The following is a 22,840-nucleotide window of genomic DNA, read 5'->3' on the forward strand; positions in this document are numbered from 1 at the left end:
TTCTTTTTTTTTTTTTTGTCTTTTTGAGACAGGGTCTCTCTGTAGCTCCAGCTGGCCTGTAACTCGCTATATAGACCAGGCTGGCCTCAAACTCACAAAGATCCTCCTGCCTCTTTATCCCAAGTGCTGGGATTAAAGGTGTGTGCTACCACACCCGACTAATAATATCATTCTTAATATGTCCTGAAATCTATGCTGAAAGCCAGGAGTTCAGTGGGTTATTACAGACTTTAACTACTCAGTTCTGGAATCCCAGAACTTACCTTGTGCAAGTAGAAAGTCCACGGTTCCTAGATGGCCTTCAGAAGCGGCCATCATCAGTGGAGTACGACCCTGCTTGTCTGCCATGTTGACATCAGCTCCATGGGTGAGTAGAAGATCAACAATCTACAAGTGCAGAGAAATAGGGACCAATTATGCCAAGAGTTGTTGAGGTGCTGCATACATTTGGTCTCCTGTACTGTGAAAACTACTTTCTGCTGTAAAGATGAGTCCACCTGTTAAGTAGCTACTTACAAGTGTTTGTACTGTCCTAACATGTGGTTCAATCTCTTAACTCCCTCAGGGATAGGCAAATGAGGTGACTGAGACACTAGTTTTTTTTTTTTTTTTTTAAGATAACAAGTCAAGATGTAGTGTAAACCACTCTGTAATGGAGGCTCCAGCTCAAGTCACTAACCTATGTCAGTTCCTTTTTAGTAATCTCTAGGGGCTGCAAGTATGCAGCAACAGTAAACACTGACTACTGACCTGACTACAATAAAGTGTTTCTGATAACAAAAGTGCCTTCTGTTGGCTTTAGTCTTTTTTTTTCTCACGTACTTCCAGAGTTCATTATTAGTATGTTTTTTTTTTTCATCCTACCTAAGAGTTTAAATTTTTGTAGAATCCAAACCTCTGGAAAGATCATATAATCAGAGTCTGCATATAGTGTATTTTATTTGGCAAGTCTGAAATCTGCAAGTAAGTGGGTAGCAGGGATCTGAGACAGGACTTGGAAGTGACCTGGTAGATACTGTGACATGTGAGAAGGGAGGTCACACCATGCCCAGGGCAAGTCAATCTAGATCACAGTGGTTTTTATGTTAGCCTTTTATCACTTTCTCAATTAAGCAGAATGTTAGTAACAACCCCAAAAGCATGAGGACTGCTGAGAAACTCAACAGTTGTGACTTCTTTTCTTTGCATCTGAAATTTCCACCTAGAACTCATTCTTACCTGAGGGGCTGGACGTGGCTACCCTACTTACCTGCCAATGGCCCTGGCGGACAGTGCTGAATAGGGGCACTGCTCCTCGGCGGTTTGGTTGGGCCACTGCTGCACCTTGTTCCAAAAGCAGACGGCACACCTCCAGTTTGCCCTTTCCGGCTGCAGCAGTCAGGGCTAAAGGCAGAGAATAAAGACTGAGGATAGTGGGTTCTTTTCTAATCTTCAGTGTTAAATGTGGCATTAATGTGCTTCCAAATGGTTTTCTTATGCAAACACAGTAAATTACTGTGTTTGATTAATGTACTTACTAGCTTACCTTCATGAATAATGATTTTAGCTGCTTTTTTTCCAAGAAGAATTGTTTTTAATGAAAAACAATGAACAAAAACACTTAGACGGGCTCACAATATACGCAGAACAATCATAATAATAAATGTACTGGCAATTCTCTTTGGTCATGCTCTCTCGGTTTCATTTCATACCCAGACTGCCTTCTCTGCTACTGCTTGCCCCTCTCTAAGGTCCCTGACCAGTTATACTCCTCCTGCTGCTCTAAGTATGGGTGGAATCTAGAGAGAAGATGTGCAGAGAAAACCAACAGGACAAAGTCTTGGTCAACCTCTTCTCTGTGCTCACAAATCTAAAATATTAAGAGCAGGAATGGGAATTTAAGGCCTGGGACAAACTTTTATTGTTTTTTTCTTTAAATTTTCTTAGTTGAGATCTAAGGTTAAAAAAAAAAAGATTTATAAGCATTTGTATATGAGGGCCAGAACTGGTCAAGGTAATATGGTCTTAAAGAGAGAAAACAGGTGTGAAAAAAGACAACTTTTTTTCTGTTTTTTTGTCGGGGGCGGGGCACAAGGTCTCACATAGCTCAGCTTGGCCTCAAACTAACCTTGTGGCTGAGGATGACCTTGAATGCCTGATCTTCCTGCTTCTATTCCCCAAGTGCAGAGATTACAGGTATGCACCACTACTACAGGCTTTCTTCTTCAAATATAAAATAATGGAGTCACGGATGTAAAAGAAAGTTATAGTGGATATAAAAGATATGGGAGGAAGAGATTAAGGATTCTTTTTATGCTACTGTGCATTACTTGTGGTCTTTGGCATAGTGGAGATCCTCTGAGTGTCTATTTCATCCTCAGTGTACTGTTTCAATAGTAGGAAGAAGAATTTGGAGCTACAAAGTTCACCTTGTACAGACAGACATTTATTTAATCATGGGATTTAAAATGCACAGGTTTGCTTATTTATTTTTTGGAGGCAGGGTCTCCATATGTACACTGGGCTGGCCTTGAACTAACATTACTCCTGTCTCAGCCTCTCCAGTGTGAAATTACCTAGCTGAAATCTGCTGTTTTCTTTTTCTTTTTTTTCAAATCTGAGTGTGGTGTTTGTGTGTGTATATGTTCATGTGTTCTCGTATTAGTGGAGGCCAGAGGGTGACACTGGGTGTCTTCCTCAGTCTTTTTCCTCTTGAGCTTTTTGAGACAGGGTCTCTCACTGAAACTGGAGCTTGCTGATTCAGCTAATCTGCCTGTCTCTGTTCCCCGAGTGCTGGGATTACAGATGTATGCCATCGTGCCCAACTTTGTACGTGGGTGTTGAGGGTGTGAACTCATGTCCCATGCTTGTGTGACAACACTTCACCAACTGAGCCATCTCCTTAGACCTTAACTTATTGTTTTAAAGACTGGATAAAAGGTAGGGAGGATGGAAAACAGAGAAGATATTAGGAGTTAGTTATACTTCATTAAACTTTTTTTTGATTTGTTTATTTTTATTTTATGAGTGTTTTGCCTGCATGTATGTAGGTGCACCCGTATCTTATAATGCCTGTGAAGGCCAGAAGAGGGTGTCAGATCTCCCGGAACTGGAGTTATGGAGTTGTAACAACTGGAGCTGTAAGCCACCACATGAGTGCTGGGAAGTAAACCCGGGTCCTCTGCAAGGTCAATGCTCTTAACTGCTGAGCCATCTCTCCAGCCCTTGTGCTTCATTTTAAAGAAAGAGAATAGATTATTTCCCCACTCCCCAAATGGAAAGGTGATGTGGTAGACAGCAGAGCCTTCTCTTATTATTATAGCCATCTATGCCAACGAAAAATCAAAAAACAGTATTTGGAGGGTTCAGATATTTTAGTTTTCAAATGTTGGACTCTAATCAAGAAGTTACTGAAATTCAAAGCAAATGTCACATATATATTTTCATTTAAGTATAAATTATGGCATTTTGTCTTTGGGTTTGGCTTAATTGATCTGTAAATGGGCCATATGCAAAATTAAAATTCTCTGTAATTTTCACAAAAATAGTTTAAAGTAAATTTTCTCTTTCCTTAGGGAAATAAAATGGGCTTATGAGGGAAAATATGGCAACTTTTGAAGGTATAAGCACTCTTTTTATTTTGGAACGTGACATTGGCTTTTCTGTCAGTTCCTCACAGGAGGGCAAGTGTTCATCCTCTCTGAGGGTACAGACATTTTTCAGCTCTGAATGAACAAAGGTAGGTGTTAATGGCTGTAATCATTTACTTTGACAAAGAAGTTTTTAAAAAAATTTTATTTATCATTTTTATGTGTATGTGTGTGTGTATTGCCTGCATGTAGGTAAGTGCACCCGTGTCGTTCAATGCCCATGGAGGTCAGAAGAGGCTGTTGGATCCTCTGGGATTGGAGTTATGGACAGTTGTTAGCTGCCATGTGGGTGCTGGGATTCAAACCTGGGTCTTCTGCAAGAACAACCAGTGTTCTTAACTGCTGAGCCATCTCTCCAGCCCCAACAAAGAAGTTTTATCTCTGGTTCTATGTCCTTTCTTTTGCTATTATTTTTGGATTTTGGTCTTTTGAGACAAGGACTCTCTGTAGTCCCAGCTGGTTTGGCACATGTAGACCAGGCTGGCCTTGATCTCATAGTGATCTGCCTGCCTCTGCCTCCTGAATGCTGGAACTAAAGGTGTGTACTATCATACCCAGCTGATTCTATGTCTTAAGTTCATATTGTCAGCAGTTTAAAACAGTTGTTGGTTTTACTTAGGCATCAGAGCACAAGAGAGTTGAGAACTTGACTCTGACAGACTTGCTTTGAGTATCTTAAGAATCATCTTGGTGTTTCAAGTAGACCACTTGGAAAGTTTCTAACCTCCATATTCTGATTCCATTTAAAGTAACCAATAAATGATAGGGTTATGGCAAGCCTCCCAATGTGTGCAGGCCAAGAATTTTTTTTTTTAAAGCTGATAGCACTATGGAGAAAACAGACTAATATTTCAGATACAAGCCTCTTACTAATGATGCTGGTCCATGGAACAAATTATTCACAGATAGTGATTGCCTGGAAAGTTACACAATTATATTACCCTGGTTGGTCTATTTCTCTCTGCTGAATAACGCATTTTTATGAGAGGGAAATGTTCCATTTGGCCCTTTTTTGTTGTATAATCTCTGTTGCTTGGGTTATGATGTCATTTGGCAGCAACCTTCAGATGATAGCTAGACATGGTCATTAACACAGCTGGTGAATTTCATCTCAAAACAATGTTAACTATGTAGAATGGAGTCTGGCCTCAAAATCCACGAGGAAGGGGTTGCTTTGGCTAGATTTTATGAGTCTTATCAAAAACTGTTAAGAGTTTTTGAAAGAAAGGCGATTAAATGGTAAAGCCATATCTATAAAACAACAAACTGATTCTTAGAGCAAGCATAGTAGTTAGGAGCAGAATCTCTTTCTAAGAGACCAGAACCATAATTTGCTCTGTAGCTTGTCAGCATCTGATGAGAGTAGTTGACATCATTTTTTTTCCAAAGGGAAACATGTAAGGAGTCTGAAGAGGCAGTCAGGATGCAGCTCAGAGATGAAGAAATAGCCAAAGTTTGCTTGGATGGGATGCTGACATTAAACAGAATGCAGAAAAGCAAATGATTTGTTTTATCTATTTTCAATCTTGAAAGAGTACAACATGTAAGATCAATGGGGGAAGGTGGTTTGGGAGACATAAACTGATTATGAACCCAAAACATTAATTAAACATTTATAGAGCTATTGGTCAAATGCTGTCTGATCTCAATGAACTCATGGTCAAATAAGGAAGACAGATAAATACATTACAGTGTGATGAGCACAACAGAGATATGCCATGGTATGGAGGTGACACAGAAGTATCCAGAAGGCCTCCCAGGAGAGGGTCATCTGGGTTACATGACGAGAGATGAATAGGAGACTTATGGTGTACAAGGAAAAGAAGGCATTCTAGGGAAAGGCACGTATAAAGGACAAGGTGGGAAACAACTTGTTTATAGCTGGAATTACCAGAGAAGACAAGCAATAGAAGAGTCTGGAGATCATGACTGTTGTTATGCTACATTGAAGAACTTAATTCTACAAGTAGTAAAAGGTCAGCAAGTAGGAAAGCGACAGACGATGACTTAAAAGGTTCTTCTCTGGCTATATCCTGGAACATGACTCACAAGATAGCAGATAAAGTAAGGAAGACCAGCTCACAGGGAGCTGCAATAATCTGGCAAAAGATGATAAAGGCGGGAACAGTGGGAAACTGTTTTGTGAACTCTGCCTCTACAGCTGCTAGGAGCTCCCAGAGCTGGTCCTAGTCTGCCTGTATAGAAACAGGAAGGGACAATACTGCCACCTTACTGCTTCTCTTGTGTTGTTTGTGTTGTTCCTAAGAAGACTGTGACAATCACGTGGAATGGGAGGGGGCAAAATTTTTGCTTCTGTAGTGGCATAAAAAATAATGGTTATATAGTTTCTCTTTGTTAGTGGAGTCTTGACTTGATATAGCCAGCCAGCTGGTGAAAGCCAGATGTAAGAAGATGATGTCTGGAGGGCAAAAGAGACTGCCAAAGGAAGGCAAACACACCCAGGTTTATTCTCATGATCTGTTCGTAGGAAACAAGATATGCAAAAAATATATCATGTCACTATTTTATCATGTGTTTCACCGATTTTAATACTCACTGCCCCCTCTATCTTAACATCTCTGGAACTGGGGTGTATCTTATGATAGTGCAAGTGGCAAAAACTTCTTTGCTGTGGCATAAAAATGGTCATATAGTTTCTTCTTGTTAGCAGTGTCTTGACTTTGGTAGAGTTAAGTGATATAGACTGTTGTAAAATTATGACCATTGTATTTTTCCTAGGTAAATTTTTTGTCATGTAGGTCAGGGTTGCGTATATAAGACCTCTACTGGCTCATACAAGAAAATTCAATGGGTCATCATAAATTTTATATTATGTGCTATAGTTAAAAGGAACATGCATACTTAGTACACATTACTGCAGGTAAAGAAGCCAAGTCCAGCTGGAGAGATGGCTCAGCAATTAAGAGCACTGGCTGCTCTTACGGAAGACTGGGGTTTGGATTCCAGCACCCATATGGTGGCTAACAACAGTCCATAACTCTAAGTTCCAGGGGATCCAACACCCTCTTCTGACCTCTGTGGGCACTGCATGCATGCATATAGTACAGTTACATACATGTAGGCAAAATACTCATAACATAAACTAAATAATAAATTTAAAAGATAAAAAAGAAGTCCATACTATACTAGTGGTAAGTTTTAGGGTCATTTTCACACAGCAAAGACAGCAGTCTTTTCCAAAAGTCTTTCTGAAGTCAGATAAATTTTTTTGTCTTGTTTTAAGACAGAGTCTTGCTCTGTAGCTGTGGCTGGTCTAGAACTTGCTATATAGAGCAAGCTGGCCTTGAACTTGCAATAATCCTCCTGCATCTGCCTCCCCAGTGCCGGGATTACAGGTGGATGCAACCATACCTTGCTTTAAGTAACTTTTTTTTATAGATCCAGAAATTATATTTTGTTCCAACGTATATTTAAAAATTTATTTTTAATAGTAAATCATTGTATCTAAATAACAAATTAAATATAACACAATTTTGGCTATAAACAAACTGACATGAAGTTTTGATTTTTAAAATTTTGAGCTGGTACATGTATATGAAAATAAGAATTCATATGCTTTAAAATATGAAATCTTTTAAGACCCTGAGACCATGTTTTTTAATGTTTAATTAATTAAATATTTTGGTGTGTGTGTGTGTGTGTGTGTGTGTGTGTGTGTGTGTGTGTGTATGTGTGCTATGGCGAGCATGTAGATGTCAAAGAACAACTTGGGGAGTTGGTTTTCTCCTTCTACCATGTGATTGGATTTAGGTCAAGCACCTTTACCCACTGAGCCATCTTGCCAGATATGGTTCATACCCTTTTTGAACCTTGCTAAGGATTTCTTTTGAGTATATCATTAGAATGCTTGCTATTCAATACTATGATTATAGGCCTTATAATTTCCACCCATGATCACCACCGGGCCATGACTTCCTTGGCCACTCTCAGTGGCTACTCACACTTCCATGCCCTTGGTCTACTGGGAAGAGGTCTACTGGGAAGTACAGCAACACTGTATTGGGAAAGTTTTGCAGACAGGAGAGGTAAACCAACATGTTCCTTTGGCAGTCCCATATGGAGAATCCAGAACTGCTAATGTCCTGGCTAGTCCCTTCTCCTCAGCCTGCCCTCTGACTTCTGGGGTTCCAGAGACAGCAGCTGCTTCCAACTGCACATTTTCCTTTAATCTGTCACGGGCTCTTAAGCTGCAGCTGCCTGGCATCTGCTCCTTTTGGTTCTTAGAGGAAGGAATTATTTGAGAAACAAATTCCTGAGCTCTGGACCATTATACATGCTAAAGAAGTCATGAAACCTATACAAAATTTCATCATGGGAAGAAAGAAAAACAATTTGACGAGTTGTAAATTTTAGATGCATTCAAAACTCTCTGATGTTTAACAGTATTCTGACCTTTACCAAAATGCAAACTCTTCTTGTTTAGTGAAATATTTTCCCCAAATTTGCCATCTCAACACCAGTCTATTTCTCCTGGCAAATATGACACATATCTTTGTTTTTTTTCTACCGTTTTCCCTTCCCCAGTAAAGACACATCAAAGGTTATTAGTGTTCCTCCAGATGCTCTAGTTCAGACTTGAAGGAAGCATAACAGTCATTTCATTTCCTGCACCTATCACAGGGAAGAGGCTTCCGTTGGTGAAGCAAGGTCCAAATGATACAGAAAATGCTCTGCTACAGATCCAGAGGAACTGTATCAGGTCAGACCTTAGAGTGGTGTTGTCAGATGTGAAGCTCAGTTGTGTTGGATAACCATAACAACATTTGGTGAAGCCAGAGACGTGGGTGAAAGTCATGTCTTCTGGTTACAACTACAGGTTGGAATGCTATTTTGGGAGCAAGGAAAGGAAAAGGAAGTACAAGGATCATGTAGATGAAGGAGAGGCCTTTAATTCCAGCACTCGGGAGGCAGAGGCTGGTGAATCCCTGAGTTTGAGGCCAGCCTGGTCTACATAGTGAGTTCTATGCCAGCTGGGGTCTACAAGGAGACCCTGTCTTCAAAAAAAAAAGCCACAGTATTTCCTGCTTTGGTTTGCCACATTGGTTTTTTTTTTTTTTGTCTTTTTGTTGATTGTTATTTTGACAGGGTCTCCCTAGTCACAGCCCACCTAGAAATCACAGTGTGAACCAGGTTGTCCTCAATCTCACAGAGATCCACCTGCCTCTGCTTCCTGAGGGCTGGGTACACCCCACCACGCCTGGTGTGACAGTTTCAGTGTTTGAAACATATGTGGAAACAAGAGTTGTGAAGGTTTCTGAAAGTGCTAATGGTGGAGAATCTAAAGGGAAAGGGGCTGAAAGTGGGAAATGGCCTGATTTTTTGGTGGGTGGAATTGGTCACAAAGTCTTAAGACAGAAGAGTGTTAGAGTATGCCAGACTAAAAATAAAAGTATGAGACACAGTCTAAGTACAACATATGAGAGAGAGAGAGAGAGAGAGAGAGAGAGAGAGAGAGAGAGAAATGTCCAAGAGAAGTACCTGTCTCTCCCCAGAGACTGTCAAAACTGTTAATCTGTGCTCGCTCCACTTCCTCTTCATCTTTTTCTGGAAGATCAAGTAGGTAGGAGACAATCTGAAACAAGAAGCTGTGTCAGTTCAAACTGCACGTGGAAAGTTATGCTACTTACTGACATGAACCTGAAAGGTTCGGGAAACCAGTACCCAAGCATCACTAAATCTCTTACCTACAAAAGGAATCAGTACATAGTACCTTAACAAAGAAACCCCAAACTGCTTTGATGAAACTTGTCTTACCAAATACAGTTCACATGCTTCCTTTAAACATAACATATATCATATGATTTGAAAATTATATATTCCTCCTATTTAAGCCTACGGAAGAATCTCTTATCCTTCCAATAAGAAAATAGGAAATAAATATGGGGAAAATTGAGGCCTGTATCTCTTTAGTGCAGAGTGATTGTCATCATTTTTCCTCTCAGAAGAATAAGGACTATCTGGGTTTTAGTAAAAGGAGAATGGCTGCAAAGCACAGACAAAATGACAGCTGTTTCCAGGAATTTGATTGTTCTGAGAGTTAAACACTTTCCATAGACAATACAAACTTCAATTTTGTTTCCCATTTCCTTGGTGACATCATGCCAATTGAGAGAAGTGGTGTCCTACTGGAGTGTCTCACATAGTGAGATGGGCCAGTTCACAGCAGCCCATGGGAGCTGATTCTTAAATTTTCAGAAATGTTTACAAGCTGATTGTTAAACAAAGTCAGTAATTTATTAAAAATTTAATAGCAGTTAAATTAAATACATTAAAATAAAGATAAAAATACTTAAACTCAGGCTGGAGATGCAGCTTACTGATAAAGAGCTTACCTAGAATATGTGAACTCTGGGTTTGATTGTAACACTACAAAAAACAAAGCGAGAAAAAACAAACAAACCCCCCCTCAAATCTCAAAAAAATCTGAAAACTACATTCTATTGTTATCTATGATACAGAGATTATTTATATCTATTGTGTCTGTATGGTTGAAGTATTACATCATGGTATTCGACTGCGCATTTCTTCCCACCTCTTGTGCTCAGCCATGTGACATGACAGCTTGAAGTCAGCCATGGTGGGCATGGTGGGAGTGTTTACAGACATTACAGATCAAGGTTTAGTTTAGAGATAAAACTGAAAGGTGTTTCAGTTTAATGAGTAGAATTTATATAATGAGGAAAATAGTTTAACAGTAGAGTAAATATAAGATTTAATGGCAGTAAAATTATTGGGAAAAGAGTAAACTGGATGCAACTCCATTTGTCAAATCATAATTAGGATGCAACTACAGGTTAGCTACTGATTCAAACATGGCAAAAATAAACATTCAATTAAGAGTACTGCCTGTAGCCGGGCGTGGTGCGCATGCCTTTAATCCTAGCAGAGGCAGGTGGATCTCTGAGTTCAATGCCAGCCTGGTCTACATAGTGAGTTCCAGGACAGCTGGGGCTACAGGGAGACCCTGTCTTAAAAAAGACCAAAGGAAAAAAAAGAGTACTGCCTGTTTAATTATTTAATTACTGTATAACCCATTCTTTGGATCGGTAAAATTTACAATAAACCTAAGTATGTATGAACCTGCCCCTGGCTGCACTCCTCTCTTTCCTCACCATCAGTTATTTAACATTTCATAACATACTATCAATTCCATGTATTTGCCACAATTATTAATAAGATAGCAAAATGCCATTTCTGTGGTGTTTAATTACTTACAAAGCATCCTTCACAGCAACCTTGTAAAAAAAAGAATTTAGTCGCTTCATCTTATGGATGAAAAACTAAGACATTAGGGAAGGTCTGGGACCAAAACCTGATCCTTCTGAGGTTCTAAGTGTTGTGTTCTTGTTCCACACGGTCAGACACTGATCACAGGGCAGTACCCATCTGTGGCTTCGTGTCATATAGCTTGCTAAAGAGGGGAGAAATAGGGGAGGAGTTGTGTAAGATAATTTCCAAGCTCCTTTTTGACTTTTAAGTGTGTTCCATGCACATAATTCTAGGTACCTTGGTATCTGAGTAGCCAAGTGCCTGAGTTTAACCCCCTTATACTTCAGAGTAGTGATAAAAATTCACACTAATTTGGTTGACAATTTCATAACACGCAGGACTTTTTTCCTCCAGGTTCCTGACTCTTCAATATGCAACTCCTATCATATTCTTCTTACCTCAGTGTAACCCATGCTGGCTGCAGCAATGAGGGCCTGCTGGATGGCATGGCTCTTCTTGAACACTCCTTGTTGTTGGCCAGCCATTGTCCAGTCACACTGAATCAGAAACTTGACAACCTCTAGATGACCTCGCAGAGCAGCATGAACCAAAGCACACTGCCCATTCTTATCCAAGTGGTCTACCTAAGGGAAGAGAACAGAAAGATGAGTGTGAACAGATCTAGACAACTGAGCTCCCTCTTTCCCTACTCTGTGAGCTGATGTTGAAGCAAATTTACAAAATACTTTTGGGGGCTGAAGAGATGGCTCAGTTGTTAAGAGCACTGGCTGCTCTTGCAGAGGACCTGGGTTCAATTCCCAGCACCCACATGGTGGCTAACAACTGTCTGTAACTCTAGTTCCAGGGGATCCAATACCCTCTTCTGATCTCTATGGGCATTGCATGACACAGGTGCACTTACATATATGTAGGCAATATAGTCATACACATAAAATAAAAATAAAATACTTTCTACTCAGGCTAGATTACTACTGGACTCTTAACTCTCCCGGAGGTCTGTTTGGGGAGAATTTCTTTTCCCCAGAAAAGGAGGTAAGGTTTTTGTTTTCACATTAAACAAAACCCTCAGGTAAAGCTGAGGTACTTCTTTGTCCTCTAATAGTTCTTTTCAGATCAAGATTTGAGCGATTTGGCCTGAAGAGATGGCTCAGTGATGAAGCGCACTGGCTGTTCTTGCAGAGGACCTAGGTGTGGTTCCCAGCACTCACACAGCAACTCACAAGCATCTGAAACTCCAGTTCTAGGGGATCTAATCCCTCTTCTGGCCTCCATGAGCATTACATGTATGGGTGCACTTATATCCACGCAAGCAATATGTATACTCAATACACATAAAATCAAAATATATTTAAAAAAAGATTTGAAAGATTTACAGCTTTGTTGGCTCAAAAAATGTCTTTGGAATCATGTCTTTTGAATCACTCATTTGACTACCTAGCTTTGGCAGAAAGCTTTTCTCTCTTCCAGGGGGAGGGTAAAATGTCAAAAATCTGGTCTAAATGGCTAGAGGCACTTGGAGCTTAATGGCTAGACTAAGCTCCAAAGCAGTTTTTGTAATTTCAGTGGTGGTTACAAGTTTAGGCTGAGAGAAAAGGTTGATTAAGATCAATCTACCAGAAGGTTCTTAGAAGTCTCTAGCTGGAATGTGGCTGTCTGTCTAGGATAGTCAGAATATTTAAGATCCAGGTTTTGTTTTGATTCTCCCACAGACTTTGGTTCTACCTAGTGACCCACATGACAAACTTTACTGAATGTGAGTGTGTGCAAGGCACCATATGGGATAAAAAGGTATGATAGTACTAAATTCTGCTTGCAAGGATTTTCAAACAAGGTAGGGAGAAGTGTGACTAAGTCTGTCCAAAAATGGAGTGCATAACTAATGAAATAAGGAATATAAAAGTATAAAAATTACTAATTTTTTGTGTGTGGTGTATGCACATGTGTATGCAGGTGCGCACCCGTGCATGCAGTTGGAGCCAGAGGTCAATGCTGGATGTCTTCCTTAGTTTCTCTCCACCTTATTTTTTGAGACAGGGTCTCTCACTGAATCTAGAGCTTGGATGACTGGCCAGAGAGCCACTGGGATTCACCTGTCTCTGTCCCCCAAGTGCTGGGGCTAACAACCATCTGTAACTCCAGTTTCAGGTGATCTAACACCCTCTTCTGACTTATATAGGCATTGTATGGTACTGGTGCACTTACGCACATGCAGGCAATACACTCATATGCATAAAATAAAAGTAATAAAATATTAAAAAAAGAACCACTCAAATGTAAGTAAAAGAACTAGAATCCAACTGTCTTTGATGTCAAAGCCTATGACTTTAATGTTCAAGAGAGTATGAGGATGGAGAGCCCAGAAGGCAGGATCTCAGTGAAGCTGCATTAGAAGGAGAGTATAATGTGAATGGAGGAACCAGACAGGTGGGAGAGCTCCAACACCAGCAGCTCAATGACAGGGCTCAGGGGTGGGAGTGGGAGGAGTTGGGCATTAGTGACTGGCAGTAGTTAGCTACCAGAGAAGCTTAGCTGAGTGCTGGAAGGTTGGAGTGTTTCTCTCTCTCTCTCTCTCTCTCTCTCTCTCTCTCTCTCTCTCTCTCTCTCCCTGCTGACCTCCTTGTGGAACATCATCATTTATTAGGCATTGTATGAGATTTAAAGAGATTAAAAGAGACTACCTCTTGAAATGCTTTATCTCTTCAATTCCATACTTTATTAATCCTTTTTATAGATGAAAAAGTGAGCGTGAGGGAGGATAGATAGTGTAAGACAGCATAGATAGTATGTCCAAGTCCTCATAGGAAGTAAGAGTGGATTCGGTTATGGACTTAATACAATTGTTTGACTCTAAAGCTTATGATTTTAATAACCTACCTTCTTTACACTCATGGAAGCTGGACTGCAAGCAGGTAATGAGTAGTGAGGAAGAAGAGGCACCTTAAAGGACAGGTTTGATGCACATGGAAGGGAAGAGATGGGATGTAGCCTCTGGTTAGCAGGACAGAGGAGTTTCTTTTGTAAGTTAGGGGAGACATTTGCATGTTTGTAGATATTGAGGGAAAAAGGTAATAAAAATTAAGAAAAGGAAGGAAATAACATGTGAGAGAAAGAGCAACATGCCAGGATGGCGAGCACAAGCTGAGGCAGATGCTTCGAAAGGAAAGTAAACATTCCTTGTCAGGCAAGTGTAGGAAGACTAATAAAGTTCTGTGGTAGACATTCACTGGATAAACTCAACCTTGCTTTTCTTTCTTTTTTGAATTGAGGGCCTTCTATAGCCCAGACTGACCTTGAACTTGTGATCCTTTTGCCTCATCCTCCCAAGTCCTAGGATGTATGCCACCATACCTGGCTTTCAGCTTAATGTTACTAATACAGAAGGCAGAAGAGATCTAACAGGAGTTTGAGGAGAACATAGACATGTATGTATCTGCTCTGGGGAAACAATGAAAGATGAACAAAACAATGGTGTGGATATAAGGGGTAAGCAGCATCAAGGACCCAGCTGAGACATAAATTTACATCAAGAGGAATATTCCCTTTCTACAAGTGTCCATTCAAACAAACAGGGTATTGTTACAGGGGGCAATCTATGTCACAGCAAACATTTAAAGCTTCTCTGTGAATTCTCAGGTTCCCTGGATGAGAGCAACAAACACTTCAAAATGAGGACATACACATAACTTCTGTTTTACTGTGAAACCACTAGAATTCTTAGTTTTTAGGACTGAATCAAAATGCCATGAGGTCACAGTGTTTCTGTGGCCTATATTTGTGAAACCAGTGGCTTTTCTTTTCACTGATATTTTGAAATTGAGTTCTTCTATACCAGTGGTTCTGAAAATACCACAAAGAAAGCATGTTGGGGGCTGGGGAGATGGCTCGGTGGGTAAAAGTGTTTGCCTATAAGCCCAAGGACCTGAGTTTGAGTTCCCAGCATACACATAAAAGCCAGGGAGAGCTGTGTGCCTATAACCTTAGCATTAGGGGATAGGGACAGGTAGATCCTGGAAACTCATTGGCCAGCCAGCCTAGCTGAGAATGGGAGAGACCTGGTTTAAAGGCAATGAGGTGGAGCATGATAAGATACCAGGCATCCTGTTTTGGTCTCCACATGAGTACACACGTGTGTGTGTGTGTGTGTGTGTGTGTGTGTGTGTGTGTGTATACATTCATATGCATGTACTTCCCTACACTGCACAAAAAGAAAGCAAACATTTTAGAGATGTTTTCAGGGAGCTGGAATGTGCCAACAAACACTCTGAGGTGCCCTTGGCCAGTCTGAGTACATCTTTCCCCCCAAATCTCTATGATGGTGGTCTTAAAGGATAGGAGGAAAGGATTTAGCTTCTGTCTCATCTCCACAGCTAGGGTCTCTTGCCTATATGTGAAGGCCTTAGTGCCTGCAGGTGCTGCTCAATTCAGACCTCCACTGCAGTCTCCTTACCCCTTGCTTTTCCTTTAGCTTTTTAAAAAAATTTTTATTTATTATTTTTATTTTATGTGCCTGTGTGTATTGCCTACATATAAGTAGTGCAATGCCTGTGGAGGTCAGAAGAGACTGTCGGATCCCCTGGGACTGGAGTTATGGACTGTTGTTAACTGCCACGTGGGTGATGGGATTCAAACTCAGATCTTCTGCAAGAACAACCTGTGTTCTTAACTGCTGAGCCAGATTTCCAGCCCACCAAAACCCATCTTTTTGTTGTCTGCAAGAAACTCATCTCACTTTCAAGGACAGACACTATCTTAAGGATACCCCAGAGAGAGAGAGCCCTGCCAGTCGGAGAGAGGTCTGCGGGTTGGAGAGAGGCCTGCCGGTCATGCAGGCCCAGGGAAGCACAGGGCTATTATTTTTATTTGATGTGTATGCATGTATTGCCTTCATGTAGGTAAGTACACCTGTGTTATGCAATGCCTACAGAGGACAGAAGAGGCTGTCAAATCTCTTGGAACTGGAGTTAGGACAGTTGTTAGCTGCCATGTGGGTGCTGGGATTTGAACCCAGGTCTTCTGCAAAAACAACCAGTGTTCTTAACCGCTGAGCCATCTCTTCAGCCCCACTTTGGCTTTTTGTTGGAAAGAGGTTTCTTCTATGCTTACAGATAGTTTCTGGGTTGGTTAGATAGGGACTTTTCGTGGTTACTGATAAATGCTATTTTCCAAGTACCTCTGAAAGATCTGATAACTATGCCTAGAAGCAGCATGCACTGGCAGGCCAAGTGGGCAAACCCTGGGATATAAGCTGAGTGAGCACTAGCTTTGATCTGCTCCCCATCAGGGTTGTACCTAAATTCCTAGGGTAACAAATGAGTTAGGAAGGATGACATTGGGAAGAAAGGGAAAGAACAGAGGCAGGTAGCCATTACCTTGGCCCGTTTCTTGCAGAGCAGCATCACAATGCTCAGGAACCCTGCTGCTGCAGCGTACCCCAGAGGAGTCAGGCCGCTTTCTGAAGAGGCATCTACATTGGCCCCAAACTCCAAAAGCAGGGCCACCATTTCTGTGTAACCAAGGTGAGACTGGACACATAGAATTGGAGCATTATTTAAAACCTCTGTCCGGTAATTAATATTGGCACCTCCCAAAATCAGCAGTCGGCTGACCTAGAAACAGAAATAATAAACAGACAAACATCAGCAATACCTTTTAAGTAATTTTAAAAATTAAATTACCTGAGACTCTACAACAATGCCCAGTAGTATTTAGTAATGTTTTGTTTTATACCCTTCATTTGCTCCCCTTTGAATACCTTGCTTTTGGAAAGGAATGTCAAATGTCTCCTTTAAATAAACTGCTCATTAGCTAGAGTGAATGTGCCTATACTATATTAGCTCAATTAAGCTAACTTTTCATGGTTTGAAAAGTTCCTCCTTAAACAAAGGCTACTGGAGAATCATTTATCCTCAGAACCTCTAGCAGAACCTGACCCCATGTATCAGTCAGTTATAAAAGGCAGGGCATCAGTCTTCAGTTCTCAGAATAAAATGTAGCAATTTAAAATATATTAAAATCGATAAAAAGTGAATCATTAGGAAATAGCCTAAGACAAGTCAGAGATCAACTAAATGGCCACTTGAGGTCCTCCTAATTATATGTTTTTCAGTTAATTATTTGTAGTTTGTATTTACCTTTATATTTGGAGTGTAGAGATTTCGTAAAGAGGCCAATGCCATGGAAAGACCTTCTGTGCTATAGGAGATCCAGAGACCTTGGAGGATGGAGGATGATACACCAACTTTTTTACTCAAACCCTGAAAAAGAAATATGGAGATAATTAAATTACTAACTCAGTTAAAAAGTATCATTAGTAATGAGTGAGTAGCCTCTAGGTTTTTGGTACTAATGAATAGTGCAGAATCTTACCTTAACAATGTTCATATCCAGCAAAGCCCATCCACTGATAGGGGCAGAGACTAGTCATATAGAAACACAGTATCTTAAACCATCTCCAGTAAGAGAGCACTTAACATCTTTTCTATGCTATACCTCGATGTAATTAATTTTTCTACATCTTTTTTTATTAGCCTTATTGACTAAGTAACTTAAGTCACTAAATTATACACCACAGCAGAGATAATGTGGAGATTGATCTTCATTTCATTTTCTTCCTAAACATTCTGGGAAAACTCTACCAGCCTCCTTTGCTGCTAGGTGGATCACATGACTGAATTCTGGTTAATATAATCCGGACAGGAGTAATATGCCATGCCCAGGTTTGGCTCTCAAACCTGTGTATTTCTGCAGACTTTTCCTCCTCACTGCAGGCTAGATGCAGTGGATCCAATGGATGGATCTGAGGTGATTTCAGAACTATCACAGAGAAGGAAGCTTAGCAATGGTCTGAACTAGACTACACTGTAAGTAGGAAATACATCTTTGTTGCATTAGGTCACTGTGATTTTGTGGGTTTCTTATAGCAGCTATGCATTCTTCACCCTTAACACAGTGCAAAACAACCACAAGTACTCATCCCTAGAGAAAAAAACAAGAAACTTTCTCCTATTATGACTGGCCCAAGTCCCACTACATTAGCAATCCTATGCTTACCTTTTTAATATAGAATTCTCTGGAAGGACACTGGGATAATTTAGTCTATAAATTGCCTTATCGTTAGACCCTGTCCACCAGCATCTTGCTTGTCTGCCTAAATAGGGGTCAAGTGAATTGAAACTGAAAATCTCAAGGGCAGGAAAATACTAACAGTAAAGTTTGGGAGTTCAGTGATCTGGGGAAAAATATTTCTCCAAAACGTATGCTGCTTCTGCTTGCTTTGTTCTTTGAAATGTAGGCTGTTCTGATGTGTTCATTCAGTATACGCTGGACAAAGAACTACTTACTTATGGTTCTACAATTCATCTAACAAGATCTCAAGTCACAGTGGTCATGCCTTTCCATAGAAGACCAAGGCTCTCGGAGTGAGTAAAGAAAGAATCTCCCACAGAGGGAATTCTTGCACTAGAGGCAAGGTACAACACATACTATGGAAAGCTGGATCTGTAAACAATGCCAAAAGGCTTTTCTGGCACAGCCATCTTTTCCCCCTGTATTATGTTGAAATAAATATGAAATAAACATATTAAAAAGAATAGTTTCTGAGTACACTGTAAGAGGATAGTGGGCTGGGCAGTAGCTAAAGTACTGCCTGCAGTTGAAAGAAACACTCAGATGATGTTTTATTTCTTGTGGGGTATGGTGGCTTACATGCTTGTGATCCCAGTACTCAGGAGTAGTAGACAGAAGATTTAATGCCAGCCTGTGCTACGCAGTAAAACCCCATCTCAAAACAAAACCCAAATCAAATTGATTTTTTTTTTTCGGTCTTTTTGAGGCAGGGTCTCCCTGTAGCCCCAGCTGTCCTGGAACTCACTATGTAGACCAGGCTGGCCTTGAACTCACAGAGATCCACCTGCCTCTTCCTTCTGAGTGCTGGGATTAAAGGCACGCGTCAGCCACCACACCCAGCCCAAATTGATTTTTTTTAAACATTTATTTATATTTGTGTGTATGTGTGTGTGTGTGTGTGTGTGTGTGTGTGAAGACAACTTCCACCATGTGGTTCTAAGGATCAAACTCAGGTTATAAAGCTTGGTGACAAATGCCTTTAACCCACTGAGCCATCTTGCCAGTCCATATCAAACTGATTTCTAAGATATTTTCAAAGCAGGCCCTTACCTGATCCCATTATTTCTAGACCTGAGGATCACCTCAAGTGCTGATATAAGGTGGTTCAGTGATATCTAATGTTGCATACCAATTTATAACCGGGAATTTTTTTTTTTTTTTTTTTTTTTAAAAGAGACTCTATGTTAGTTTTTGAAATTATAAAATAATACTTTATTATAAAAATAAAATAAAACAGGGCTGGAGATGTGGTTCAGTTAGCACAGTGCTTGCCTAGCATGCACAAAGTCCTGGGTTTGAACCCCAGCACCACATAAAAACTAGACATGGTGGTATACACCTGTAATGCCACCAGTTGGGAAGTGGAGGCAAAAGGATCAGAAATTTAAGGTCATCTTCAGTACACAGTGAGCTCGAGGTCAACCTAGGATACATGAGACCCTGCCTCAAAAAAATAAAAATGAAGTAGAACAGCATGGTACTGAAAATAAAAGCAGGGGCTGGAGAGATGGCTGAGCAGTTAAGGGCACTCGCTGCTCTTACAAAGGACCTGGGTTTGATTCCCAGCACTCACATGGCTAACAACTGTTGGTAACTCCAGTTACAGGGGAATCTGATGCCCTCTTCTGGCCTCCATGGGCATTATATAACATGGGTGCATCTACCTACATGCAGGCAATACATTCACACATAAAATAAAAAATAAATAAAATAGTTAAAAACAAAAGCAGTTTTAATCTCCCTTTATAATCTAAGAGGATACTAACAGATTGTTGTTTACCACTTAAGATATTTCTGTGCATATACAAACACATATTTACAAATGATGTGAAGTTTATTAAATTTTTTTTGTTATGGAAAATTTCAAGCTTATTTATAAAAGGAGAAAGAAAATAGCACAGGCTGAGCATCTCTGATCTAAAACTCTGAAATGCCTGCAAATCAGAAACCCTTTGAGCACTGATACAAAACCAGGAGTTGAAAATTCCATACCTGACTTTATATGACAGGTTGCATGTCAAAAAGACAGGCTTGCTAAAAGCACTGCATAAAGTTACTTTCAGGTTATGCATATGAAGAGAAACATAAATGAATTCTGTGTTTAGATCCAGGTTCCACTTTCAAGATATCTTATTATGTATGAAAAAGTATTTAAAAAAATCAGAAACCTAAAGTATTTCTGGTCTCAGGCATTTTGGATAAGAGAAAATCAGCACGTAAAATAAACTCTCATGTACATTTACTTCAATAATTGCCAACTGGTGGTCAATCTTGCTTTATTATATTCCTGCCCGTATTTTCTTTCCCCAGCTAGGTTATTTTTGAAGTGAATCCCAGATATCACCCGTTAATAGCTATTTCAGTCAGTGTCTCTAAAAGAGAAGGATTCTGTCTTTCTTTTTACTTTTTTTTCAAGGCAGATTCTTGCTAGGTAGCCCAGACTGGTCTTGAACTTGAGACCTTCCTGTATGCTGGGATTACACCATGGTGGATATACACTGCCATGCCAGACAATTCTTTTTTTTAGCTTTTACAAAAACTTTATTGAGAATTTCATATATGCATATAAAGTGTTTTGATCAAATCCATGCCCACTCCCTCCCCTCCAACAATCCCCCCTCCGAAGAGATAACCCTAAAGTCTTTTAAGGATTAGATATGAGATCCCAAATACTTTTGACATTTTTGGCCTTTGGAACAGAGTATGTTGCTAACAGGCCCAAGGACATTTTGACTTTTAGCCCAGAAACTGGCTACATTTCTTTGGGGTCTTTTTACCCTAACTGCCTAGCCAATTCCTATCTCCTATTATCACGCCATCCTCTGAAGGGGTTACCCAAATTGCCAATAGGGAATAGGGATGCAGACCGCTTTGGCTTCTTCTATGCTGAACAGGGATGGAGGGTGAGGCAATTGGAGTACCCCTTCAGTGAGTCTATCTAAAAGACTCCCAAATTGCATAACTCTTGTTTCTAAGGGGAAAAGAGAGTTCTTGAGTCATGAATAGGAGATGTGAAGGAGAAGTAAAGGCAAGAGTAATTAGCATTACAAGTTCTAGACAGGGAACTAGAAAAAAGTCATAACAGCGCAATTTTCAAATGTTCATATGAGAGTCCACTGGAGTTTCTTGACAGGGCTTCCAAAAGCATCTCTCTATTGGGTTCTTCCTCATTTTTCTTTTGTCTTCTAAGGCTGGACTAGTTGGCTGGGAAGAGTGGTTGGATACTCAGGTGAGAGTCCCGTGACCCTGCTTGGCTCTCTGCCATGCCAGACTTTTTAAGAACTCTTGAAAACCATACTCCTTGGGCTGCTGACATAGCTCACTGAGTAAGAGCACTTGCTGCCAAGCCTGATGACCTGAGTTTGATCCTTGTAACCCACATGGTAGGAGAGAACCTACTCCAACAAGTTGTCCTCTGACTTCCACATGTGCATAGTAGGACTCATGCACATCTGCCGATACCCAGATAAAGAAATAAATGTAAAAAAGCAGTCCAACATCATCAACATAAAATTAAGAATTATATAAAATTTCACCAAATATCCAGAGACCATTCAAATTTTCCTAATGATTCCAATACAGTGAAAAACAAACAAACAAACAAACAAACAAACAAACAAACAAACCTAAATGAACAGTGGTTTGAATTGGGGTCCACATATGTATTGCAACTGGCTTAAAAACACTTAAGATTTTAAAGGAACAATGAGATATTGTTACTTTTTAACATATTTATTTATTATATATATGAGTGTATTGCCTGCAGTGTAGGTGTACCTGCATCATACAATGCCCTCAGAGGTCAGAAAAGGCTGCTGTATTCCCTGGAACTGGAGTTATGGATGGTAGTTAGTCACCATGTGGGTGCTGGGAACTGAACCAGGGTCCTCTGCAAGTGTAGCCAGTGCTCTTAACAGCTGAGCCATCTCTCTAGTCCCTTTGTGCCCCCTTTGAGCCCCCATTGTGCCCCCTTTGAGCCATTTGGAATTGATTTTGTGCAGGGTGAAAGATAGGGGAAAACCATGATGGAGGGGTGAGACAATGTGAGAGATAAACAATACCTAGTGTAGTTTTGAAAAACAGAGGGAACCATATTACTCCTACAACCTACTGACAAATATACATTGGAGATCAAGAAATATATGTCTAGGTAAGGTTTATCTGAGAATAACTGGTCTTTGCCCAAGATCTATCTACATGATACATAGTAATTAAAAACACAAGACTGGTGGAATTACCTTCTTGGGTGTTTAATAGGCATACTTTAAGGTCTATAATAATTTGGTCAGAAGGACTTAAAGGACACTTTTGCTCCTAGCCCTCCTAGGTCGACTAGTTCCAGGGGACTATGAGCATCTCTCAAAATGTCCTACGATGGTGGTAGGTCACCTGTTCTCTTGATCAAGGAGGCGAAGGAGACCCCACCAGATGGACTTGAACTAGTGTCCAGTCTACAAAGAAGAGGGTCAACAGGGCCTGAGGAACAGATCCTCAAACGACCTTAAGAGTGAAAATAAATCATTTTATCTGGCCCAACTGTATGGCCTTAAACACCCAAAGGGAAAGTATAACCAAAGATTAAATGGACGAACACAGCATCACAAGAGTCCATATGTATAGCTAAAGGCTACATAACTAGCAACAATGCCAGTCAAGCGATACCTTCTTTTGAGTTGTTGGCCAGGGTGGCCAAAGAGATTCCCAGATAGTAACACAGCAGAGAATTGGGAAATTGAAGAGCAGACCCCAATCTTATTCAAAGGAATACTGACAACTGAATACCACTAGATGAGGAACAGCTAACCCTCCTAAAACAAAGACCTTTAGATAGGCTG

The 22,840-nt window shown here is 40.3% G+C and overlaps 1 protein-coding gene across 11 annotated transcripts in view; it reads right to left on the minus strand.

The window, feature by feature from the left end:
- Tanc2 (tetratricopeptide repeat, ankyrin repeat and coiled-coil containing 2) overlaps positions 1-22,840 on the minus strand; it is a 496,754-nt gene that overhangs the window by 23,704 nt on the left and 450,210 nt on the right. For all 11 annotated transcript variants that reach the window (XM_029570133.1, XM_029570139.1, XM_029570138.1 and 8 more), the window contains 6 exons: positions 17,012-17,134; positions 16,250-16,486; positions 11,318-11,503; positions 9,129-9,222; positions 1,250-1,383; positions 264-387 (listed from right to left, as the gene is read on the minus strand). In XM_029570133.1, the coding sequence (XP_029425993.1) occupies positions 264-387; positions 1,250-1,383; positions 9,129-9,222; positions 11,318-11,503; positions 16,250-16,486; positions 17,012-17,134 (898 nt within the window). The remainder of the gene's footprint in view (positions 1-263; positions 388-1,249; positions 1,384-9,128; positions 9,223-11,317; positions 11,504-16,249; positions 16,487-17,011; positions 17,135-22,840) is intronic.

This window comes from Nannospalax galili, unplaced genomic scaffold, assembly GCF_000622305.1.
Source record: "Nannospalax galili isolate Female #2095 unplaced genomic scaffold, S.galili_v1.0 scaffold1023, whole genome shotgun sequence".
Lineage (NCBI taxonomy): Eukaryota > Metazoa > Chordata > Mammalia > Rodentia > Spalacidae > Nannospalax > Nannospalax galili.